Source organism: Saimiri boliviensis, chromosome 1 (assembly GCF_048565385.1).
Source record: "Saimiri boliviensis isolate mSaiBol1 chromosome 1, mSaiBol1.pri, whole genome shotgun sequence".
NCBI classification, from domain to species: domain Eukaryota; kingdom Metazoa; phylum Chordata; class Mammalia; order Primates; family Cebidae; genus Saimiri; species Saimiri boliviensis.
The window spans coordinates 256848135-256866408 of NC_133449.1; the positions used below are offsets into that span (position 1 = coordinate 256848135).

The window sequence follows — 18274 nt, forward strand, 5'->3', positions numbered from 1 at the left end:
GGGCCTGTTGGCAGGGGGTGAGGGGAGGGAGAGCATCAGGAAGAATAGCTAATGGATGCTGATCTTAATACCTAGGTAAGGGGTTGATCTGTGCAGCAAACCACCATGGCACACGTTTACCTATGTAACAAACCTGCACATCCTGCACATATACCCTGGAAGTTAAATAAAAGTTGAAGAGAAACATAGTATACATTCAGAGGAGAAAAAGGAATGAAAAACAGTGTAGTCTGTCTATAAGATGTAGAAAATCAGCTCAAAAGACCAAATCTAAAAATTGCTGGTGTTCAAGAGGGAGTTGAGCAAGAACAAGGGATAGAAAGCTTATTCAAATAAGTAAAACTTAAGAAAGATGTAAATATCTAAATACAGGAGAGTCAGAGAACACCAAACAGATTTGACTCAAATAAGATTCCAAGTCGTATAATCTAATGGTCAAAACTCAAAGACAACGAGAGAATGCTAAAAGCAGCAAGCGAAAAGAAGAAAATTATAAATAATGGTGTTCCAATTCATCCAGAAACAGACTGCTAAATGGAAAGCATACAGGCCAGAAGAAGTGGAAGGACATTTTCAATGTGACCAACGAGATGCTAGTGTAACGTAAGGGGCAAGTAAATAGGGATCAACTGCAACATCCAGGTACACTCATTGGAACTAATTATAAAAACAACGTGACACATAGAGATGGAGAAAAGCAAGGCAGGACCAAAGTCCATTCTGGAGTGACACCGATCCAGGGCAACCTCCCCTACCCAGAGAACGGGTACTATGAAATCTGAGGTGACTAGAAACTAGGTGGACTCCCAGCATGCTACAGCAACCCTATGGAAAAATAGCCAGAATTTTACATGGATGTCTGTTCCTATATCTCCTCAATGGGTGGTTCTTCCAGGTCTGGGCCTCCAGTCACCCCCTTAAGGGACTATTGAGCCAGTAGCAGCTCTGTGGAAAGGAGGCCAGTTCATCTCCCTGGGTCCCACATATTCCCCAGCCCCTTGCTCATTACAACAACACAGGGAACCCCCAGATTGGGACTATAGCATGGACCCTCCATTCTGGGCTGATTTCACTGAGTCCCTGCTGATCTGCAACTCTCTGGGGTGCAGCCCTTAAGAGACTAGCAAAAGACCCTTAACCACAACAACTACTAAATTTTCTTCCTCTGCTGCGTCCGAGTTGGGGGAGGAACATACATCCCGAGATCACTGCAGAACTATAGTAGGCAGCACAGGAGTGCCAAGTTGCAATATACACCCAGCATTGAAGGAGGAGAGGAGCTCATACTTTCAAAACATTGAGAGGGAACATGGTTGTGACTATAAGGAGACATAGGGGAGCCACACAACTGAGCAAGAGTCTACTAACTGACCAATGTGCCTAATCGCCACCTACTGGATCACACCCCAAAGCTTCAACACCAAAAATACCTTATTAACATTCCTCACTGTGAAATGAAAGACAAGAAGTAGATTTCAAACAAAGACCCTGTATAAAGTCACCCTTGAACTTAAAGGTTAGAAAAAAGCAATATGCACCGAGAGAAAAAAATGTTATGTGAGTCTAACAAGTAATTTTAGAAGAAATGTATAAAACAAATAAAGTTCAAATTAATTTGAAAACAAGCAATGAGGAAATGATTTCTTATTCCATAAATGGTGCTGGGATAACTCACTAGCCATATGAGATGACCCCTTCCTTATACCATATATAAAGATCAACTCAATATGGATTAGAGACTTAAATGTAAAACCCCAAACTGTAAATATCCTGGAAGACAACTTAGACCATATCATCCTGGACATAGCAATAGGTAAATATTTCACGATGAAGGCACTGAAAGCAATTGCAACAAAAGCAAAAATTGACAAACAGGATCAAATTAAACTGCATAGCCAAAGAAACTATCAACAGAGTAAACAGACAACCTAGAGAATGGGAGAAAAATTTTGAAAACTATGTATCTGACAAAGGTCTAATATCCAGCATCTACAAGAAACAAATTTACAAGAGAAAACCAAACAATCCCATTAAAAAGTGGGCAAAGAGCATGAACAAATGCTTCTCAAAAGAAGGCACACATGTGGCCAAGAAGTGTCTGAAAAAAAGCTCAATATCACTGATCATTAGAGAAATGCAAAACAAAATCAAAATGAGATACCATCTCACACCAGTCAGAATGGCTATTATTAAAAAGTAAAAAAATAACAGATGCTGGTGAAGCTGCAAAGCAAAGGTAATACTTGTACACTGTTGTGGGAGTATAAATTAGTTCAACCGTTGTGAAAAACAGTATGGTAATTCCTTAAAGAGCTAAAAGCAGAACTATGATTTGACCTTGAATCACATTACTGGATATATATCCAGACGAATATAAATTGTTCTACCATAAAGGTACATGTATACAAATGTTCACTGCAACACTATTCATGATAGAAAAGACATGAAATCAACCTAAATGCCCATCAACGACAGACTGGATAAAGAAAATGTGGTACATACATACCAGGGAATACTATGCAGCCATGAAAAACAATGAGATTATGTATTTTCTGAGAACAGGGATGGAGCTGGAGACTATTATCCTTGGTAAACTAACACCGGAACAGAAAACCCAATACTGCATGTTCTCGCTTATAAGTAGGAGCTAAATGATGAGAATTCATGAACACAAAGAGGAGAACAACAGACACTGAGGCCTATTGGAGTATGGAGGGTGGAAAGAGGGAGAGGAGCAGAAAAAATAACTATTGGGTACTAGGCTTAATACTCAGGTGATTAAATAATCTGTATGAAAAACCCCTATGACAAGAGCTTTAGGTAAGCTATATAACAAACTTTCACATGTATCCCCAAACCTAAAATAAAAGTTAAAAAACAAACCAAACTGTCATTCAAGAATACTGTATTCAGCAAAGTTATTATGAAGAAGAAATAAAATGTTTTCCAGGCAAAGGAAAGCTGAGGGAATTCACCACCACTTAACTCATCTTACAAAGAATACTAAAGGAAGTTTTTCATTCTGAAAATAAAAACCACTAATGTGCAAAAACAAAATTGAAGGTATAAAACATGTTAGTAAAATTATGGTCATGAATATACTCAGAATACTCTAATACTGTAATAGTAGTGTACAATCCATTTATAACTCTAATATGAAGCCCCCAAAAGCAAATGTATCAAAAATAATAATAGCTACAGCAATCTGTTAAGAGAGAGGTAATATAAAAATATGTAAAGTAAGTCAATTAAAATTCAAAATAAGAGGGAAATGAAGTTAAAATGTGGAAGTTTTGTTTTTTCTTTGTTTCTATTCTTTGTGATCTAAGGTAAATTGTCATTTCTTTTAAATAACTTGTTATAGCTATAAGACTTTTTTTGTAAACCTCACAGTAATGATGCAAAAACCAATAATAGATTCACAAAAATTAAAAAGCAGCAAATTAAAAACATACCACCACAGAAAATCACTTAACCACAAAAGAAGGGAGTAATAAAAAAAGAAAGAGAGGAGTTTCAAAATACTAGAAAAAAGGAAACAAAATGGCAGTAGTAATTCCTTACTGATCAGTAATAACACTGGATTTAAATGGACTCAATTCTCCAGTTAAAAGGTGTAGGGTGGCTGAACGGATAAAAAAACAATATCTAACTTTATGCTACCTATAAGAAACCCACTTCACCTCTAAAGATGTAGATAGACTGAAAGTGAAGGGGTGAAAAAAAGATATTTCATGTAACTAGAAACCAAAAATAGCAAGAGTAACTATACTTATGTTAGCAAAAGTAAACTACAAGTCAAAGATTGTAAAAAGAGATAAAGAAGGTTACATAACGATAAAAATGTCAATTCAGCAAGAAAATATAGCGATTATATATCTGTGCACCAACAATGATAGAGCTACACAAAGATAACTATAAAAAACTGATTAAAGTAATTGAACAGAACATTTAAACAAGAATATTTCTATGTCATGGATTGGAAAAATTAATATTGCTAAAATGACAATACTATCCAAAGCTATTTACAGATTTAATGTAATTTTTATTAAAATACCAACATTATTCTTCACAGAAATAGAACAAATGCTAAAATTTATATGAAACCATGAAGACCCTGAAAACCAAAAGCAATTCCAAGCAAAAAAACAAAAAATAAAAACAAACAAAGCTGGAGCATCACATTACCTGACTTCAAAAATTACTGCAAAGATACAGTAACCAACTATTCACAATAGTAAAGACATGGAATCAGTCCAAATGCCCATCAATGATAGACTGGATAAAGAAAATGTTGTACATATACGTCATTAAATACTATGCAGCTATAAAAAGAATGAGATCATGTCCTTTGTAGGGACATAGATGGAGCTGGAAGCTGTTACCCTTAGCAAACCAACACAGGAAAAGAAAACCAAACACCGCATATTTTCACCTATAAGTGGGAGCTGAATGATGAGACCATACGGACACATACTGGGCTTGTTGTGGGTGGAATGTTGCAGGAGGGAGAGCATCAGGAAGAACAGCTAATGCATGCTGGGCTTAATACGTAGGTGATGGGATGATCTGTGAAGCAAACCACTATGGTACACATTTACCTATGTAACACACCTGTATATCCTGCACATGTACCCTGGAGCTTAAAATAAAAATTAAAGATTTAAAAAAAAAAGCTATAGTAATCAAATTAGCATAGTACTGGCATGAAAATAGACATATAGATCAATAGAACCCAATAGAGAACCCAGATATAAATCCGTGCATTTACAGCCAACTCATCTTCAACAACAGCACCAAGCATACAATGGGAAAAAGACAGTGTGCTTAATAATAGTGGGGGGTAAACTGGGTAATTACACACTTAGGAGGATGAAACTAGACCCCTATATCTAACTGTGCAGAAAAGTAAAATTAAAATGGGTTAAGGGTTTAAATCTAAGACCCGGAACTGTGAAACAATTAGATGAAAACTTTAAGGAAGTGTTCCAGAACATTAGCCTGCGCAATGGGATGTTGTGTAAGACCTTTAAAGCACAAGCAACCAAGCAACAATAGACAAATGGGATTGAATCGTTCTAAAAAGCTTCTGCACAGCAAAGGAAACAATCAACAATGACTTAAGGTCCTGTAGGGGGGGATTTGTTAAGTATAATCACAATGGAGGCCATAGTATATCCCTAGGTCAATCACCCACAGCCACATAACCAAAACTTAAGCTATCCTGATTTCACTGAAATGCAATCTCTAACCATTAACAAAAGTTAAGGTTGATAAAATTGAAACAAACTGTACAGACAAATGCCCTTATGCAGCTCTACTTGTCCAAAAAGGAATATGCTTTTTATAGCCAGTCACGATAGAGGTCAACACACTTCCTCATTAATGCTTTAGAAACTGCACTGTAACTTTCCTGTCAAGTTTCTTACCACTTTTGATTTCAAGTCTTCCAGTTCGTGAACTATTCTTTTTTATGTACAATAAACTTTCATATTCCTTTTTTACTTAACCTGACTTTATTTTTATGGGATCCTCCATGGAGTTTGGGCTTCTCACAGTGTGGCAGTGTCAGGGTAATACAGTAGTACTATTTACCTGACAGCTGTCTTCTATGAGCAAGGTTTCCGAGAGAAAGGAAGTGGCAGTTCTTGTGGTCTGGAACAGAAAGCCCACACAATATGTCTTCAGCAATATTCAGTAGGTTACGGGAGTCACAGAGCCCACTCAACTCAAAGGGAGAAAACATAGGCCCCTTACTTTCCCTTAATACAGCTCATGATGATGAGAGTGTCAAAAAGTGCTTGTGGCAATATTTATTTCACCATAAAGAGAAAGGTCAATTTGGATCAGAAAGGTCAGAAAAAGTTGTATAGGGAAGGTAGTTGATAAGCCGGTTTTAAAGGATATGAAGCATTTGAAAAGGTAGAGTGTGGATAAGGCTGGAAATATCAAATATCTAAATATAGAAGAGGAACAATGATGAAAAGACTTTCAAAATGCTTAGCAAAATGAGAATTATATTTCTTTCTCAACTTGTTTTGCTCTAACAGCAAAAGCAACATTGGGGATCAGCATCCACTTGGGCAAGTGAGTTTTTTCTGGTCATAAACAGGCTGATTCGGCTGAAAAAATGTTTCTTTTTAAGTTCAGCTCATTTGAAGAAGGGTGAATTTGTTTCTAAGGATTTTATGAGACGAACGGGGAAAGGTCAGTCAGAGTTTAGTTTGATATGAGAAGTGCTTACTGTACACTATCTAATTACAGGGAAATGTGTACAGTTAGTCCCGAGACCGGATGCGGGGTAGCAAAACAGAGGCGTGATGAAGCCGCCATTGTTCAGGCAATTTGGGTTTACCAAGCCCTGAGAGGGTCACAGTGTGTAAGATTTAGTCCTGGAAGGCATCGTTTAAAGTTTCATTCAAAAGTTTATTTCATTCACTGTTTAAAGTTTCATTAATTATGGTTAATCATTTTAACCATAATTTTCTGAAGAGGCTTTTCTGAGATTTGTCATTCACAGATAAAAAGTTGTCTAAGTTAATTTCTCTGTGTGTGTGCAAATGTGCATGCGTGCATGTGTGCCTATTCAGCCTATTTTGAACACAATGAGTGGCACCTGGTAGATGATACTGTTGAATGAATTTTATCATTCATATTCTGTCACTCCCAATTTGAGGAATCGACATTCTTTTTCCAAAGTTTTGCGATTATAATACTAAACTAGAAACTGGCATGTTTTAATAATAGGTACCAATAAAAAATTAACTATCCTTGTCTGGAGTAAGTATAGGTTTTGTTAAATAGTTCAGTTTTCAGAATTTGTATTTTACTTTCTTTCTAATCCTTTTCTTTAAACGCTGTTAGATTTTTAATTTAAGAATGTGAAAGCTGAACTCCAAAAAATAAAGGGAGAGGAGACAAAGCTCATGAAAATCTTTAAAATACCTTTTATGTGTTATAACATCCCGGAGAGAAATCAAATCAATGTATTTCAATGTTATGACGGAGATTTCTCCGTCCACCTTCCCACCACCCCCAAGCTCCCGTAAAGCACTAATTAGTTGTTTTATTTAATTTGGTCCAGAGCACTGAAAATGCCAAGTTACAGCCTCGTGGGTAAGAGACAGCATTATCTTAAACAGTGTTCGAATTTAACAAAGGTCAAAGTCTTTGTGCAGTTTATCTACTCTCTGTCGCTATTGTTTCTTGAGCTCTAGGTGGCTTCTCAGTAGCTGCTAGGCTTAACAAACAAAAATAAAGTAAAATCAACCGGATATGGGGCCTTGGGACTCTGAAACCTTCATTCGGAGAAAATCAGTTAAGCCTTCAGAGGCTCGAAGAGAGGGCGTGTGCGACTGGCAGGCAAAGCAAAGAAAGATTAGTTCAAGTTGTCTGACAGCTGGAGAGAACCTTACACCTGCGCAAAAATAAGCCTCTGTCATAAGAGAAAAGTGTCTTCTATATTCTCATGCGTCCCATCAAAGTAAATTAGTGAACCCTGCCTCAGGCGAAGTGCAAAGGCCAGTCTGCAGGGAGAGTTTCAACCTCTCCCCAGGAGCTAGGGTGGACATTGTGGTTAACCTACCGCAAGTTAGCCTAACTCCATCTTAGGTGTGAGCCTGAGTATCTCCATCTTAACCCCCCTTCACTCGCAATCCGGAATGCGCTTACTGCTAAGGTACCGAGTCAAGCTGTACCATCTCCACTTAGGAATGTGCCTGCTTAGAATACAGAGAGCCCTTCGCCCGGCACCACTTGTCTCTTAACTTTTGCTTGCTCTGCTTCTGTAAAAATTTGCTTCAGCCAAGCTCCCCCTCCCCTCCTTTAAGCCAGGTATGAAAACAAACAAAGCCCATTCTACGGGTCTAAGAGAATTTTGAGCGTTAGCGCAGAGGTCGCCGGCAAAGAAAGGACTCCTGACTCAGTCTCAAAATGTGGCGCTTTCCTTCAGCTCGCTCGGGTTCAGCATCACCTGCCCAAGCTCTCTCCCGAGCGGAGAGGGAGGAGGCCGGAGAGGCCGCCGGGAGGTGGAACGCACATCCGGGCCCGCCAGCAGCCGGCTAAGGGCTGCATAATTGATGGAGGGCCGGGCGCCGAGAGACCGTCTCCGGGGAGTAGTGCAAGACGGCCGGGCCCCTCCCATTCCGCCTTTTCTCCAGCGTCCCGTCCGCGGCACTGGCAGCGGGCTCCGGGCCACCGGCGAGTGTGCGCAGGGTCTCCCGGCACCTGCGAGCCGAGGGAGCTCTCCACCTGGGCCGAGGCGGACCCCCGGCGCCATGCGCGCCCTGTCCGGCCTGCTGGGGGCCAGGGCGCCTACGCCCCGGCTGCTCCTCCTCCTCCAGTGCCTTCTCGCTACCGCGCGCCCAGGCTCGGCCGACGACAGTGCCCCAGGTGTGATGGGTACAGCGGCGGGGTATAGAGGGCAAAGGGCGCGCAGGAAGGGGCGCACGCGGCTCGGGTCCTCGCGGGCGGAGGGCATCGCCGGCGCGCGGGGCAAAGGTGGCGGGGAGAGGCGCGGGGATGTTGGCCAGGGCGGGTGGGAGAGGCGGCGGCCTCCCACTGGCTACGCTGTGTCACCTAAGCTGAACCCTGGAACCGGGGCGGCTCGCTCTCCTGCGCTCTTTGGGGCGAGTCTTGAACAAGCAGCGCCCCGCGAGTGGGGCGCGTAGGTAATAGGGCAGAGTCCGGTTTTTCCTAGGAAGAGGGCGGTGGGTTGTGTGGGTGGATGCGGGAGCCAGCTAACGACTTGACTTGTGCAAATGTGCCATGAATTTTGAAAGTCACTTTTCCCCAAGGCCTACTGCCTTCTCTTGAATGAGAGTAAGGCTAGAGTATCACCACCTTCCCTCCTCTTGGGCCGTGGGTTGGCTTTGAGGATGTTTTCTTTTAGAGCTGAGTGGGAGAAAAAAAAAAGCCATCATAATCAACCAACCAGCCAACTAAAGACCCGCAACTTACAGGATAATATGTGTGTATTTTCATTTTACACTGTGGTCTTTGCAAGGAAAATTGTGTGTGATTGTTACCTGTTTTATTGTTTAAGACAGTTTGACAGAGGGATTAAATGCAAAACATTACCAAAGCCAACACGAAAGTTGCCATTTTCCCTTCACTGGTTTATAATTACTGTTCATGTTGAAAGGATTGCATTCAACCTATTGCAGATTTCTGTGTCATAAATGTTAGCAGCCAGTAAGGATAATAAAACGCCACCACCTCTCAAGCTGGTAAATACTGGCCATCAGTAACTAAAATTGGGACATTATTCTGCATAAAGTTTTCGAACTTTCATAGGAATTTATTTTCATGGGCTTATAATATGTGGAATTTTTGTAACACACCATAGAGAGGGAAGGATAATCAAAAAATAAGACTATTAATTTATATAAATATCTTTTAAAAGGTCTAGTTGTTAAGAACTTGGACAGAACATCTTGGGTTGCTTCAGTTCTAAATTTCCGTGCACCACATCTCTTTTTCCATCGTGCCATTTGTAAAGGATTGTATGGAATCCCAGCACTTTTGGATGGTGAGGTGGGAGGACGGCTGGAATCCAGGAGTTCAAGACCTTCCTGGGCAACATAGCAAAACCCCTTCTCTACAAAAAATTTTAATAAGTGCGGTTGTGGTTGTGGTGATGTACACCTATAGTCCCAGGTAGTTGGGACGCCGAGGCAGAAAGATTGCTTCAGCCCAAAAGTTTGAGCCTGCAGTGAGTTATGATGGTGATGGTGCCACTCCTGACACAGCGAAACTGTCAAAATAAATACATGAAAGAAAGAGGGAGAGAGAGAGGAACAGAATTGTCCAGGACATTTTTCCCTCTTCTGGGTATCGGGTATCCTCAATTCTTCTATCCCTGGTTCACCTCAGAGTATTGCAGTTCTGGGAACAAGGGCATTCAGTATTCATTGTAGAACTGATTTTCCACTTGCCTGTATGTCAGAATCACCAGAGAGCTTGAAATATCCTGATGCCTGGACCTTGCCCTACAGTACTCTGGTTCATTTGGCTTGGGATTCAATGTGGGCATTAAGAGTTTTGGCTGGGCGCGGTGGCTCAAGCCTGTAATCCCAGCACTTTGGGAGGCCGAGGCGGGTGGATCACGAGGTCAAGAGATCGAGACCATCCCGGTCAACATGGTGAACGAGTGCCTGTAATCCCAGTACTTAGGAGGCTGAGGCAGGAGAATTGCCTGAACCCAGGAGGCGGAGGTTGCCGTGAGCCGAGATCGCGCCATTGCACTCCAGCCTGGGTAACAAGAGCAAAACTCCGTCTCAAAAAAAAAAAAAAAAAAAAAAAAAAAAGAGTTTTAACACCTCCCTATGTAGCTTTAACCATGGGATTCTAAGCCAGTTGAAAATCCCAGCTTTAAAATGATGTGGCCTAGAGAGTACACTGTTAGGTAGATCCTTAGCTCCACTTAAGCTAAAATTGTGGAATAACATACAAGACAAAAGTTATGAAGTTAGCATCGAGTTTAAGTCAGGATTAAAAATTGTCTTAAATTCTAGGAAACAAGCTGACAGTGTTTTCTAGATTCTGTATGGATCTCTGTGAAATTCAGTTTTCTCTTTGCCAAATAATATTGTGAGATTTACTGGATAGTTTTTACCTAGATGCATAGAATTACATACTTGGACATGGGTTTTCTGTTAACCTAAGTTTTTGAGCCAAATGTTAATAATAAGAATAGTTATAAATAGTTACAGTATAGCTCCATGAGTTAGCTTTTTAAAGTCTCAGCTAAAAAAAAAGAAAATAAAGAATTGTCAGGACATTTTTCTCCCTTCTCGGTATCCCAGTTCTTCTATCCCTGATTCACCTTTTGAAATTTACCTCAGAGTATTGCAGTTCTGAGAACATCTGCACTCCTGGGGGATTCTCGCACTGTCACTCAGGCTGGAGGGCAGAGGCACGTTCATGGCTCACTGCAGCCTTGACCTTCTGGGCTCAAGATGAAGAAATTGAGGCTTAGGTTAAGTAATTGCCCAAGTACACATATTTAGTTAAGTAGCAGAGCAGGAAATTTGACATTGGTCAATCCAGTGCCTGTTTTCTTAAACACAGTGCTTAGACACAATATCCAGTTGTCTCTCTGAGCTAATTGGAAATGTCTATGAAAATTGAGAACTACTGACAGAAGAGCATGTGCGTTTAAATGTCTGATTTGCGCTGAATGACGTGCTGACACAGCTTGAGTCCTGGAATAAAATTAGGTACAGGGATTCCTTTAAGGTTTTTTGATTAAATAAGAATTTTTTATCATTTTAAATGATCCTTTTAACTTCCAGAGGATGTGGCTTTTGCACTCCCTTTATGAACCCCCTTCCCCACTGGCCCCTCACCACAAACAGCAGATTTCTAGTAATAAATATTTTTCAAACAAATATTATTCAAGCACCCACATATGTCTGACATTGGTTAGTCCATATCTCAGTAGAACATGCTAGCAGTTTTTATCTTTAATTAATTAATTAATTAGAGATGGAGTTTCACTCTTGTTGCCCAAGCTAGAGTACAATGGCGTGATCTTGGCTCACCACAGCCTCCGCCTCCCAGGTTCAAGCAATTCTCTTGCCTCAGCCTCCCAGGTAGCTGGGATTATATACGTGTGCCACCATGCCTTGCTAATTTTGTATTTTTTGATAGAGATGGGGTTTCTCCATGTTCGCCAGGCTGGTTTCCAACTCCTGACCTGAGGTGATCCACCTGCCTCGGCCTCCCAAAGTGCTAGGAAAGCAGGCATGAGCCATTGCGCCTGGCCCAGTTTTTACCTTTAAATACATTTAAACTGCTTAAAGGAAACAGATTAACCATAAGCCTACATTTATTTATTTATTTAATTTTTGAGACAGGGTCTCACTTTGTCACTCAGGCTGGAGTGCAGAGGCACACTCAGCTCACTGTAGCCTTGACCTCTGGGCTCAAGGGATCCTCCCACTTCAGCCTCCTGCATGGCTGGGACTACACACCCAGCTAATTTTTGTATTTTTTTTTTTGTAGAGATGGGGTTTTATCATGTTGTTTAGGCTGGCCCTGAACTCCTAAGCTCAAGTGATCCTCCTGCCTTGGCCTCCCAAGATGCTGGGATTACAGGCGAGAGCTACTGTGCCCAGCCTAAGCCTACCTTTCGTAGCGATGTTTTTGAGGCATTAGAATTTTTACCTGAAATTAATCGTCATGATAAAATTATATGTTTAAAACATTTGCTAAGAATTAGGGCAACTGACTGTTTCTCATCTTCTGTCACCCTCACTCCTTTTCTTCCTTCCCCCTCTCATCTTTCACTCAATAGGTCCTGTAGTTATTGGGTGGGGAAGAGCAAGGAGACATCCTCACTGAGTGGCTGGAGCCCAAAGGGCCCAGATAAGGTATCTGAGGCTGAGCCTGGTAAGGATGGCATCCAGGTAGGAGGGCAGCCTGGTGTGGAGTGGTAGAGCCTGAGCACAGTGAATGGGTACTTCTGCATCTGGCAGCTTGACACAGGGTCCCAGAGTTGAGCAAGTTAATAAGGCTTTGTGCGGGAACAGCAGCTGAGTGATGTCTGATCCTAAACAAGATGTGGAGGTAAAGCATGTAGGAGGGTCAGACCAGTGATGATGGTTGGAGCCTGAGTGGGTAAGGAAGACATATCTGTGGGGACAGGTGTGGCAGTGGCAATAAGAGTTTAGTCATATACAAGGTGATTGATCAAATAATTAAATCTAGAAAAAATAATAAGATCTAGGCTTTTCACTAGAGAGGAATGCAATAAAGATAGGGGTAAAAGTAGAATGAATTCTGTGGTGTTGGATTGCAATTGGCAGTATCCGTGTGAATCGATGACATTAAATCTCTATCTCTTCATCTATGTCTATATCTATAGGTATGTAGACTTAAGTATATGTGTAAATATATGTATGATGAATATATATGCATATCATATACATATATTTATGTGATATACAAGTTGTTTGTGTGTGTGTCTATGAATGTGTGCACATGTATTCTTAGCAGTGATTTCCAGTAGTGATGCGTATACTTAGCACACAGAGCTTGGATTCTAAATACTGTTCTTTACTTATAGTAACCAAAGCTTCTTGGAGAAATGGCTGATTTCAGGGCCACAGTGGGAAAGTAGTAGGTAAGCGTAGAACATCTTGTGCGAGAAAGCAATGAAGTTCTCAAAGAATAATGAGTTATGTCAAAAAGATACAGGAGCCGACATGAAGGGGTTTCCCACTGGACAAATCTGGGACAAACTGAGCGTCAAAATAAATAGTAATATTAGTGGATTGTAGCACATTTACTAATATGGGGATTCATGAGTACCAGCCGATGTAAATTAAAAAATGAATCAATGAAAAGTTCGATGAGGTACAAAGTATTAAAGATTCAAAGTAACTCTTCAGACTATGCTTGTTAATATCAAGGGAAAGAGAGTAACTTTATGGTGGAGAAGCTTGGCAGATAGCACTTTGATTAAAGACCAAAAAAATGGTGTGTCATAGGAGAGGATCTGGTGAGAAGAGCATGGCATCACCGCTGTGATGTTCCTGCCAAAGGTGCCTGCCTCAAATGTAATCATATTACGGCTGAACTGTCTTGGAATTTAAAAAAGTATTAAGGTTATGAAAGTCAAAAGAGACTGTAGCGGTTTCAGAGTGAAGCCACAGTGGAGAGAAAGCAGCCAATGATGGCAATATGTGATTCTAAGCTGGAATCTTTTGCTACCAAGTGTAATATAGGGACTTTTTCTTTCTCTCTTTTTTTTTTTAAACTTAGATTGGGGATGGTGCTGCATATACATTCATTTCCTGATTTTAATGACTGATTGGGATGATTGGGGAATGTTCTTTGTAGGAAATAGATGGCAGTGTTTTAAAGGGGCAAAAAGCATCAGGTCAGAAACTTACTCTCACATGGTTCAGTGGGGAAAATGTTCTATTCTTGAAATGTTACTGCTACTTTGAGATTGTTTGAAAAGAAACAAAAAAAATTAGTTTACCTGAGAAAGCTTCGGTTTACATAGGCATTCAACTAAAACAATAGTTGAGAAATCTGTTAATGTTCTTAGGTATCATTTTCCAAAGACATATATCCCCACCAACAGAAACAAATCACATGTGTAGAGGCTATTTGTCCTAGAGTGTAATCTTTTGACATTAGCTTTGTACAGCTGGTTTCATACATTGCACAATATATTGTGAACGTTGGAAATTAACAACTTACGACATACATACCAATGTAGGGGAACAAACTTCACAGTGCTTTGCTAAAAATAAGTTCTACTCCTAGTAAAAATTGCCACTATTTAAGCATAGAATATCTCAAATAATGTTAGTACAGAAATAATGTTATCTTTAAGGAGTTATTCTTTTCTTTGAAAATAGCATTTTCCTGGCATTTTTGAAGTTACTGAGGTTATCGTACTAATGTGTCCCTAATCCCAAACCAGAAGCTTTTAATAGTCTTACACTTACGTACTTCTCAGAACCTGAAGGGGAATTTAGATACCTCATTTGATTGATTTTGAAGGCCAAAGTGCTTTTGTAACTTAGCTAAGAGCAGTGAGATAGCTAATGGGCTGTAACTGTTTTCCTGGTTTGCATTTCAGGGTCCATCCAGCATGTGGTTTTTCATCATAAAAAGTCCTCAAAATAGGCCCCTCGCAGGAGGGTGGTCTTGGGAGGGAAGGTTGGTAAAAAATACTCACACTTTAAAATGTGTGCACCTAAACTATGCAGATCAGAAATTTAGGGCCACAGGGCCATTAGAAGATTATTAAGAATCATCATCACATTGAAGAATCAGGGTTGCCGATGTATCTGTTCAAAATCAGGGTTTTTCAACTTTGGCACTATTGACATTTTGGGCTGGATAATTCTTCATGTCAAGCTTTTATTCTAAAACATTTAGCAGCATCCCTGGCCTCTACATATGTGGGTGAATTACACACCCCAAAAAGATATGCTTAATCTCTGATGTTTGGTACCTGTGAGAGTGACTTTATTTGGGAGTAGGGTCTTTGCAGATGTAATGAACTAAAATAAGGTCATTCTAGATTAGGGTTAGCCCTAACCCTAATGATTGTGGTCTTTATAAAAGAAATGAGAGGGTGATGTGGACATAGAGACAGAGACATACACAGAGGGAAGATGATCATGTGAAGACAGAGGCAGGTGTTGGACTGATACTGCTACCACCAGCCAAGGAATGCCAAGGTTGCCAGCCACTCCCCGATGCTAGGAAGAGGCAAAGAAGGCTTCTTCACCAGAGAGTTCAGGGGAGGGTGGCCCTGCCAGTACCTTGAGTTCCTCTTCTGGCCTCTGGAACTGTGAAAAATACACTTCTGTTGTTTTTGCCACCAAATTTGTAGTAATTTGTTATGGCACCTAATTTGTGGTAATTTGTTATGGAAACTAACTTAACTTACCAATTAAGTGTAGTAATCTTCCCCCAGTTGTGACAAAGCAAAATGCTTTCAGACATTGGCAATCGCCCCTGTGGGGCAAAACTACCTGCAGTTGAGAGCCACTGAACGAAATAGAACTCTATTGACTGGTCTAACAGTTGAAACATTTGACAAATCTACATTCTTTAGAAAGAACAGAAATCTTAGTTATTAACTTTTGGGCTTTTATTTTTTAATAAGCTTTTATTTGGCATAGGTTTTACTAAAGTGTCTTAGTGACCCATGGAGAGGTGATTGGAAACACAAGAGTTTCCACGTTGCCCTTCGAAATGTATATTATTGCAAAGTTTTATTTTTGAAAAAGATCAATTTATTTCCATTCCTATACCATCTGGTTTTTAAAATAGTTGTACAGGAAGGGTAAAAGTGTACATTGTGCTTGTCAGTAGGCCTCCAAAAAAAAAAACTTGTCTGTAAAGGCTACTTGTCCAGTAGTTTCCACACTAGGCAGAAAATTTCAAGAGTTCGAGTTCTCTGTGTGGACTATTATCTGTCCCTGACTTAGAAAGTCTGACTTATAAATGTCCCCATCAGGGGAACTAAATTTTTTTGCCAAGCGTTTTTGTTTTTCTTCTTTTTTGGATGAATCTCTGGAGTATGATTTCCAGGACTCAGAGGTGCCTTATTTCTTTTCTCTTCTTTCTGTTGCATTTATGGACAGGGGATAGGGATACTCTGTTCCTAAAACCCAGAATTCTCCGTATGTTGTATATAATCAGTATTTTACTTAGTAATTAGGTATTTTAAAGCTAAGATTTAACCATATCATGGCTTACGTGGCCTTTACAATTTTGCATGGGATCACACGGTTATTTATAATATTGCTTCCACGAAGAAATATATTCTTATTTCCAAATCTCTATTTCATAAATAATATATAATATTCATTCCTATTAGTGCTTTTGTAATTGGGTTGTACATTTATATTGCTGTATATCAGAATGTCAAAATTATGATTTATTAAGTACCGCAGTTGATAGCAATCAGTATAGAGATGAGAAATATAAAGAATATTTATTTTAATAGTTGCTTCTTACACTTCTTTTGGAATGAAGTTCAGACCTTTTCAATATTTTAACATATAATAAAGGAATTTGGGGAGCTTTAGAGAGAATGTTTATTCTTAATCAGAGATGTAGTTGCATTTATTTCCTGATTTTAAAAAGCTAATCTTAAGACCCATGAAGTTTTCTGGTGTTACTTATTTTTCTTCCCAATTTACTTCAATTAAATGGAGCCCTCACAGTGAAATATGTGAAAATGTTACCTTAATATCTTTAAGTAGAATTGTAATATTTATTTCACTTGAAAGTGTTAATAGAATAAATTATAAGCCCTTCTAGCAGCATGTATTTTAAAATATATGAAAAACATCTAAGTAGAGACAATTTTGCTGTTTCACATAACATTATAACAGGTTAAAAATAAGATGTTACTTAATTCTTTGATGCAATAGTTTTATGCCTTATCTACCCTGCAAAGGGAGGAAAAAATATTTTAATCTCTGAAGCAACTATTTGATGCTACTCTTTCATGTTGACATTTTTGCCTCTACCTGTAAAAGAATGCTACATGGATATGTTCCAGCAATGATTAAGAAAGGGTGAGTTTGATAACTTGAGAAATGCATGTTATGATCTTGGCATCATCACTCATATTTATACAACTTTTCTGATCCTCATTTTTTTCCCTATCAGATGAGGTTTACGGTGGAGACATATTTTCAAAGCACTGAGCTGGGCATATGGCATTTGAAAATCCGAAGTAACAAGTCAGTGACAGAACTTGGATTAAGACCCCAAATTTCTTCCTCTCCCTTTTATATTTCTTTTTGTGACTCAGCTAATCCTTTCAGGGAAGTATTGAAACCACATCTGCTTGAGTCTTTGGCCAATTTCTTTTAAACCCCAGTGTTAGCTGAATGAATCTCCTGCCAGCTGTCCTCCAACTGAAAGTAATAAGGTTTACATTCTCACTTTTTTGGTTAGAAAATATTTCGTCTAAACAAAGAACTTTTATGGTCCTAATACCGTCTATAGGCTGCCCTGCTTTTCCATTCAAGGCATCTCTGTATATTGCCTCTGTAAGGAACTTTTCCCAAGGCAAAAACCACACAGCAGTTATACGTGTTCTTTTGCACGTGGGGCTTGTTCAGTGCAAACTGGAGCTGGATCAAAATTAATGCCTTGAAGGGAATATGAAATTAAGGCAGGGCTGGTGTTTGGTTTATGGATATCTGATTGTATTTTTAGTATGTGAGCCAGCAAGTGGAAAGGGCCTCAACAGCTAGTATATTCTGGAAATACGCAGACTTCTCTACCTCTGGAATCTTGTTTTCTTCCTTTCCTATTCCTTCAACTGCCATCAGCTTAGACTCTGCCAAAGCCAAACTTGGACTCCTTTTCTCTCCTTGTCCTAACACAGGTCCCGGTTGAGCCCATCCATGACAAGTGCTAGTGATCAGAAAGGGAGAATAGCCCCAGCCTTGGAGCTCAACTTCCTGGAATTATCTTCACTCCTCTTCCACCTCCAGGCCCAGGCTTCACACTGTAGCTCATGTGCCAATTTATATAAAATATACTGGCTAGTTATAGTCAATACTATGCATTAATGGGTACTGCTCTGAAATTTTAATAATTCTCAATCTCAAGTCATGGGCCTAAACCCCGACTATTACGATCCATATGGCCCAAGTGTGGGCAGCTTCATACTCCCTATCAGCATCAAGTGTGCATCAGATACTGTATATACTCACTTAAGTGGCACAGGAATAAGAATTACAGAATTTTTTTTCGGCTTATGTCACTCCTATACTGA

The 18274-nt window shown here is 39.8% G+C and overlaps 1 protein-coding gene across 1 annotated transcript in view; it reads left to right on the forward strand.

The window, feature by feature from the left end:
- The first annotated feature begins 8049 nt into the window (after nt 1-8049).
- The window catches only part of EMB (embigin), a 52462-nt gene continuing 42237 nt past the window's right edge, over nt 8050-18274 (forward strand). The window contains exon 1 of the mRNA XM_003925874.3: nt 8050-8391. Coding sequence (XP_003925923.1) covers nt 8079-8391 — 313 coding nt within the window. The 5' untranslated portion in view covers nt 8050-8078. The remainder of the gene's footprint in view (nt 8392-18274) is intronic.